General features: G+C 34.5%; 1 protein-coding gene across 1 annotated transcript; it reads right to left on the bottom strand.

Annotated features, from left to right (window-relative positions):
* Window positions 1-7,085: 7,085 nt before the first annotated feature.
* LOC107024626 (anthocyanidin 3-O-glucosyltransferase 2-like) lies at window positions 7,086-8,805 on the bottom strand. The gene has a single exon (XM_015225616.2). The coding sequence runs from the start codon at window positions 8,734-8,736 to the stop codon at window positions 7,288-7,290; it is 1,449 nt and encodes a 482-aa protein (XP_015081102.1). The 5' UTR covers window positions 8,737-8,805; the 3' UTR covers window positions 7,086-7,287.

Here is an 8,805-nt window from a genome sequence, read left to right as displayed (position 1 = left end):
TTTCAAAATATCATAATTGATATCACTAATTTTGAAAAATGAGAAGAGAAGATTATTGGTGTTGAAAATTGTTGCTTCATAATGACTATATAAGGCAATGTTTTTATTAATGGTGATGAACTTGTATTTTTTTTATTGTAAGATTAATCTTCATTTTTTCCTAATTTTTCTTTCTAAAATCGTTAATAAATAAAAAGAAATGAAAGAACAACTAAAAAAATCAAAATTTAAATAAGTTTCAAGGTGGCACTGACATGAAAGTGTTGTGGCGCTATCGATGACATGGCGCGTGTGAGATGCACTTGATACTGTGAGATTGATATTATAATCTTAAGGCGATATAGAATTCATTACAAAATAGATTAGGGGGATAAAGAATTATCCATAAAGTTAAAGTGCTAAAATAAGTTTTCATGCGAAGTTCAGATTTTTTTTAGGGATAATGCACAAGTACCCCCCTCAATCTATGCCCGAAATCTCAGAGATACACTTATACTATACTAAGATCCTATTACCTCCCTAAACTTATTTTATTAATAATTTTCTACCCCTTTTGGGCCTACGTGGCACTATCTTGTGGGCCCAACGCTAGTTGAATTTTTTTTCAAGCTAGTGACATATAGGCCGAAAAGGGGTAGAAAAATACTTATAAAATAAGTACAAGGGGGTAATAGAACCTTAGTATAATATAAGTGTGTGTAACACCTTGAAAATCAAAGACTCAATGTAAAGCCTAACATAGGTGTCATAAAGTCTAAACACTGTTTCTAAGTCCATTTTCAATGAATATAGGTCATTTCGGAGGTTTAAGAACCAAAACGTCCAAATAGTCCGTTAAGTTGGTTCTAATGGATGTTAGTGTGCCTTAGCATTTTTGACTAATTTTTAGGAGTCGGAAATGTACGAAAATTGGTGGAAAGGTAGCTAATAGGTGTTTGAGTTGTTCCATGTTTGAAACGCCCGGGTACGAAGGACCAACCTAGAGCCCTTGAAGAGGACCCTTGTAGTTTGATGCATCACTGCCTAGAAGTATGCATCGATGGGACAGAAGACGACCCGTGAGTGGATTAATGGGGCGTCGATGCCAGGATCGACGAGGCGTCGATGCCACCGTCGTCCCATACTTAGGCTGGTGGAGAAGGTCCTTTCACATGCATAGTCTCTGAACTTATCAACGGAGTGTAGAGATGCAGGCTACGGTCCATGTGTGGATCGACGAGGCGTCGATGCCACCGTCGTCCCACACTTAGACAAATTGGAGTAAGCCCTCGCCTGCAAAGTCTTTGACCGAGACGACGGAGTGCAGGACAGGGGGGGTTGTCCGTCGACTCACAGATGGACCGTCGATCGAGGTCTCGTCTGTGATGGTCGAGTTTCGCTGTTAAATCTTAATGATTTGATTTAATTAATTAAGTGATTTAGGGGTTAGTTGGGTATTAAATGGAGACTTATTAAGTTGGTTACGTTTCACTATAAATACCCTCAAACCTCGTTAACCTAAAAACAACTCTCAAAATAAACTCTCTTCCTTCTTTCTTCTTTCTCTCTCTAATTGGAAGACTCCATAGAAGCTTACCTTGGGAGGTGAATTGGGGTCTGAAAAAAGGTGGATTCATCTTCAATTCTCAACAAAACATTAAGGTGTGAGTTCTATTTACCTTTGAGATTCTTTCCTCAAAGGATTCCTTCAAAATAGATTTCAAAAAGTTGAGTTATATTATGGGTTTTATTCAAGTACGAAAAAATTGAAGTTATGGATTGAGTTGTTAATGGATTATTAGGGTTATATTTATTTTATTAGCATGTAATTGAACTTGTTTATGGTATTGTTTATGGTTTTGTCTAAATTGAAGAATATGATCCTCTATCCCTAACCCTAGGCAGTAATCTTGACCTATATTGTATTGTGATCATTCAGTTGAGTTTGTTGTTGATTTGATTACTATCCTATGGTGTTATTATGATCCAATTAAAATGAATTACAGGCCTATCATGCTAGTTCTTAATATGTGATTTAGGTTATGAATTATAATGTGAAATTAGTCTATATACCTTATCTCAAGTTGTGATCTAAAGATGAATTGTTTTATAGAGATGAAATTGGCCTTGTTATTCTATTTGTTATCATTGTGTGATACTGTTACTCCCCAAGTTGGGTTGAGTTATGGGTTGATTGTAAGACCTTGATGATAGACTATGAGGAAGACTTGGTAAGTTTTAGAATCTCTATCTTTACTCTCAATTATGATTAATTGTTGTTAAGTCATGATATTACATTGGAGTATGCATTATACTAGGATTATAGGGTGGTATGATGTTGAATTGAAATGTCTTGACTATGTTCTGAGGTTGATTAAAGTGTATGTGTTATTAGGATGGTGAAAACTATCAATATGCCTTAATACGTTATGAAATAGTAATGTGTTAACCTCACTTATATAATTATGATGAAAAGACTTACTCATACAATTCTTATTGAGCTATTGATGATGATGATTATACAAGGGGTAGACCCTATGGCCTAAATTAAGCTATGATTGGTAATTAAAGGCTTAAAGACATTTCAAAAAGAGACTCTAGCTTAACACTGAGTGAACTAGATAGAGGAGTGTCCCTTCCCACATAGGGAAGGTAGGAACACTACATTACTCTCGAGATTGGAGACTATAATGCATGGCACATAAAGATGGTCCCAATTAAATCTCCTAGTTATTGAACTATGTTGCCCTTTTAGGAATACTAGCTAGTGGATCTACGTAGTTGATATGTTTCATGTTTTGGTACTACCTTGGCAAGTAGTCCGTCTTCTTTTGGTGTAGGGTCTTATGACACGGGATTCCACACTATCTCATGTGGTCTATGTCGGTTAGGGAAAGATGTTCCCAAAAAGATGAAACGAATTAAAGAACTTGTACTCTAACTTGGATAACCTAAGGGGTCTAGCTTAGTCTAGGTAGGGGTATGAGACTCTACCTAGACATTGCACTAGTTAACCTTAAGGGGAATCTTAGGAGGAGGTTCTTATATATGTTTATGTTATGACAATATATGTTGTATATATGATCACCATGTCACATTGTTGATAACATATGTTGATTTGTTCATTTATGAATATGCCTTGGGTTATAATGATAATACATGATGACATGCAAGCCTAAATGCCATGATATGTAAAGTTGGACATTGATCATATTTTCTTGTTGAGGATACTTGATTGAGTAAGGTTATGGGGCTTTGCTTGGTCATTGCACTTGTTGACTTGGTAAGGACTTGTGAGTAGTTGTCTTGCTTATTATGATATGTTTAACTCTTATTCATTCTTCTGATATTATTCCTTGATGTTAGAGTTGTAGTAAATCATGGTTTCAAGTATGTCGGGATAAGTATTACTTGTTGAGATAGTAAGCATATTTGGTTGATTAATATGACTTAATTGACTTTGCATTAAGTCCCTAAAGGGGTAAAATGACATGTTTTGATAAAAAGTCCCTTTTAGCATGTTTTGCTTGTGTATGTGCATAAGATCTCATACATAGTACATATGGAGTACTAACCCCATTTTCTTCCCTTTTCCCAAACATTTTAGATTCTGGTTGTTGAAGAGTTTGGAAGGCGACATTGTTGAATTCTTGGATCTTCCTTTCATCCAAGTAGGGTAGGTCCTCAACTTTCAAGTGCAATGCCATTCTCTAGCTTTGGATTTTGTTATGAGCTTATTGACTCTATCATTCCTTTCCTTTTCAATTGAATAGTGTACTTTCGTATGACCTATACATGGTCTTGTTGAATTGATGTAAGGGCTATGCCCATATTGTGATATTCGTTTAGATGGTATGAGGTGAGACAATCGTTGAGACTATTTCTATATTTTTATATATATGTATGTGCAATAAAAGTAGAAGGCTATGTAACCTTCCTATATGAAGGGTCTATGTATACTCGATATGAATATATATTGTGTGTATGTAGAGGTCTATGTAAGCCTCCAAAATAAAGAAAAAATGCAGAAGTACCCTCTCATCCTAAGACCGAAATACCAAAGACACACTGTCACATCCGGGTTTACCCCTAGACGTGACCGACGTCGCCGTCCTTTTCAAGGACTAAGACTAGCCTCTTAGTTTCATGTCATTACATTCATTGGTTGAAAAATGCGGAAAAATTTAAAACTTTCATTATAACTACTTGGAGGCTTACATAGACCTCTACATACACACAATATATATTCATATCGAGTATACATAGACCCTTCATATAGGAAGGATACATAGCCTTCTACTTTTATTGCACATACATATATATAAAAATATAGAAATAGTCTCAACGATTGTCTCACCTCATACCATCAAAATTCTATGAAAAGATAAATAGTGGTACTTGTCATGGAAGCATGTCACTTCAACGCGTACATGTTCAACTTTAATATATATATATTAAAGTTGAACATGTACGCGTTGAAGTGACATGCTTCCATGACAAGTACCACTATTTATCTTTTCATAGAATTTTGAACTTTCTTTCCTTATTTTTTGTTCTCAAAATCTTGAAAAACTACAAAAGAGTGATTTTAGAAGAATCTCTTATTTTAACTCTAAGAAACTAAAAGGTGAAGTATGCTAAACCAATGGAGTCACAACATGTGAAAGAAATTCGATAATATAGGTGAGAGGGAAAAAAGTGAGATACAATTTATAATTACGTGTGAATCAGGGAATTGAGTATGATCATATAACTTTCTATTGATACAATAGTATAGCTTCATAAAATAATTATATTCAAAAAGAATATTACAAAAGTTAATATAAGATTTATGTTTGCCTAGGTATATAGATTTTTCTTTTAATAAAATTACCCCAAAATAGGAATGGCAATGGGGCGAGCTAGGCGGATGCGGGGGTGGGGCAGATTTAAGGCTAAGCGGAGTGGGACATGTTTAAGGATATGCAGGGCGGGTGGGATGCAAGGCGAGTTGAAGTGGGATTTTTTCAAAATTAATATGGGACGGTGCGGATTGCGGGTATATGTGATTTTATGTGGGTTTAAACTTAATTTTATTTTTTACATGTTATAAGAGTTATTGTATATTATTTATTAATATAATTTCTTTAAAGCTAATATAATGTTCAAGATAATAAATGAAAATGGTTCAGTAAAAAAAATACAATTTCTTACGTTTTTCAATCGACCTTTAAAAAATAAAAGTATAAATCACTTTCCTATTAAATTAATACAACTTAATAAAAAATGAATTAATTTATGAAATTTAATTTTAATATCTAAATTAACTAAAAATAAAGAAAATATTTAAAAAAAAAATTATGCAGGGCGGGTTCATGCGGAGCGTACTATGCGAGACGAATTGAAAATGAAAAAAATGTTATGCAGGACGGGCGAGACAAATTGAAATTTTTGTGGGTTAAGCTCAACCTGCCCCGCCCACGCCCGCACCACCCCATTGTCATCACTACCCCAAATAGTAAGGATGTGCATCAGTCGGTTCAATTCGATCTTATTTATTATCGGTTCGGTTTATCAGCTTTGATTTTTAAATACGTTAAAACAATAATCAAACTAATAAGATATTTTTATCAATTTTGATCCTTAATGATTTGATTTTTGATTTAACCAAAAGAAAATGCTTATAAAATAAATATGACTTCTATAATAAATTTGATGACGTGACATCACATTAATATAATGAAAAAAACTATACAAGTCTAACACAAAGAGAAATTAAGAGAAATATGATTCATACTTTAGATTTTGACGTTTTTGTAATGTGAAGTTGTGAACTAGCAGTCACTTTGAAGTGTGCATTCAAGGCTAAAGAATTAAAAAAAGTAACTAATAAGGTATTGAGATTAATATACAATATTTATGTACGGTAAAATGCACAAGTACACCCTAGACTATGATCGAAATTTCAGAGACACACTTTAACTAAACTAAGGTCCTATTACCCCCTAAACTTATTTTTTAAAATTTTTTTATACATCTTTTGTCTTATGTGGCATACTCAGTGACTCCACATAATTAAGGCACGTGAGAGATATTTGGATGACATGTACGTCCAAAAGGTGCACAAAATTATTTTTTTAAAAAAGTTCAGGAGGGTAATACGACCTTAGTTTAGCTAAGGTGTGTCTCTGGAATTCCGGTCATAGTTTAGAGGAGATACTTGTGCATTTTCTCTTTATGTACAAGTAGATGTAGAAAATTACTAGGGAAATGCACAAGAATCCCCCTAAACTATGACCAAAATTTCAGAGACACATCTTAACTAAATTAAGATACTATTACCTTCTTGAACTTGTTTTTTTTTTTTTTTTGTAATTTTATACACATTTTTCTTACGTGGCACACTCCATGACTCCACACAATTGAGGCACGTGAGAGATATTTGAGTGTCACGTAAGTCGAAAGTTGCACAAAATTACAAAAGAAAATAAGTTTAGGGGTAATAGGACCTTAGAATAGTTAATGTGTGTCTCTGGAATTTCGGTCATAGTCTAAAGGGGTACTTGTGCATTTTCCTTAAATTACTTGTCTCTTAATGAGTTATCGGTTTATCCAATAATCCAATATTACAAATCAATACCGAACTGATAACTTGATAATTTTTTTATAAAACCAATGACAATCGTTAATTCAATAACCAATCAATAAACGAATAACACTTTAGTTGATTCGATTTATGAATGATTTTTGCACACCCCTACCAAATAGTGCTTAATGTGATCTCATTAATTAAAGTTCTAACATAGTCTATTGGAATGGCCCAAGCGTTATGACCGATCCACAATCATTAAAAAAATCATAAGGTCGTACTTAAGTTTGCGTGTAACAGTATTTTTCGTATCCAATTGAAAGTTGTAAATACACTAGTGGTAGAATAGGACATTTTTTCGTTGTATTTCAAATATATATACTGCTTATGAATAAAACGATTTTCTTGGTTCGTTATAATGTCATATATCTATAATTTGAATAATAGATTTATAAAAAAAATAAGGTGTGGGATAAATTTACTATGAAAAGCTAGGGTAAAGGATGATATAATTATCAGATAATAAATAAAGAGAAAATGAGAAAAAGAATATTAAAATAACTACGCAATCACACAAAATCAATTGTTACATAAAATAGTATTTTCATCACTACCTAACAATGATTTAAATGATATCGATACAATATAATTTAATTAATAATCAAAACAAACATTATATTCAAACCAACAATACAATATAACACAACAAGCACAACTATAATCAGTGTGGAACAAAATGATCAAGAAATGTTACTAATGACATCCTTAATTAGAAGCCCAAGAGCAGTATAAGATGAGCCACCCTCCTTCATAGCTCCATTGCACTTGTCTTTCATCTCGTTCGCCTTTCTCCTTATTTCATTCTCATCTCCGTTCTCCATCAACTTTCGTATACCACTTTCAATTTCCTTCGCACCCACAATTTCGACATTCTCATCATTCCCATGGAAATCCTTGAAATAGTCCATTCGAATCTCCACTCCCACTCCCAATTCTTTAACCAACTCAAACGCATTCATCTGTTGTTCAGCATACAGGGGCCAAGTAGCTATTGGTACCCCAAAATACAAGCTTTCAAGTACAGAATTCCATCCACAATGCGATACAAATCCACCCACTGCTCGATGAGACAGTACCGCCACTTGAGGTGCCCATCCAATCACTTTGCCAACTCCATTTGTCCTTTCAATAAACCCTTCTGGTAGCACTTCCTCAGCATTCTCGTAATTACTCGGAAGCCCGATTTGCCCCTTCGGTGGTGGTCTTCGTAATGACCATAAAAATCTATGACCACTACACTCGAGTGCAATTGCTATTTCTCTGATCTGTTCAATTTCAAAGCTTCCCATACTTCCGAAGCACAAAAACACTACAGAGGACTCTGGCTGATCATCTAACCATTTGATTATGCTCTCTGTTTCGGATTGACTGTTTCGACCATGACCTCCTTCCTTAAAATTCACCACTGGACCAACTGGATAAATTGGGGGAACTGAAAGAGACTGAAGAGGTAAAGGTTCTAGATCGGCGAATGTGTTGACCATAATACCCTTCGTCTCTTTGATTCGGGTAACAGAATCAAAGAACGTGGTGGTCATTACTGATTGATCTGTTGTCAATCTAGGCAAGAACTTCGTCGGATACGGGTTCTTAAAACCCGGGATTGTTAATTCTTCATTTGAATTTTTGTATTTGGAGGTATCGACATGATGCTCCTTTTTCAGAGACTCGAAATGAAAACAGAGGGCAAGGAAAGCAGCATTTGAGGTGTAGAAAATGTAACTAGGAACACAAAATTCATTAGCTACGTCTATCATTGGGGTGCAGAACATGTCGAGAACGAAGCCAGCAAGACGAGAATCAGATCTAGAAAAGCTGGAGTTATTTAAAAAATCTTTTACTTTTGGTTTATGACTTTGAACGAAGTTCATGAAGAAGGTCTCCTTATTTGACATGAATCCAGCAATAGTATTTTCGTCAACAGTGATGTCAACGAACTGCAAACGGGGTATAGATGAGATTGATTCGATGTAAGATTGAACTCCGAAATCCATTGGAAGCTTCATAATGAGGATAGAGATACAGAGACTCTCATCTCTGTTGAGAATGAGTTTTGCAATTTCAACGGCAGAGACGAGGTGACCTGCTGCCGGAGAAGGAATGAAAACAAGCTCTGATTTCATCGTCATTGAGGTCTTTTCTTTGTATTTCTGTTAACAAATTTGTTTGTGCAATTATAAACTTTGTTTTTGGTCAAG

Source organism: Solanum pennellii, chromosome 7 (genome assembly GCF_001406875.1).
Source record: "Solanum pennellii chromosome 7, SPENNV200".
Lineage (NCBI taxonomy): Eukaryota > Viridiplantae > Streptophyta > Magnoliopsida > Solanales > Solanaceae > Solanum > Solanum pennellii.
Note: the sequence above shows the minus strand (reverse complement) of the source record. Positions and strands in the feature narration are given on the sequence as shown.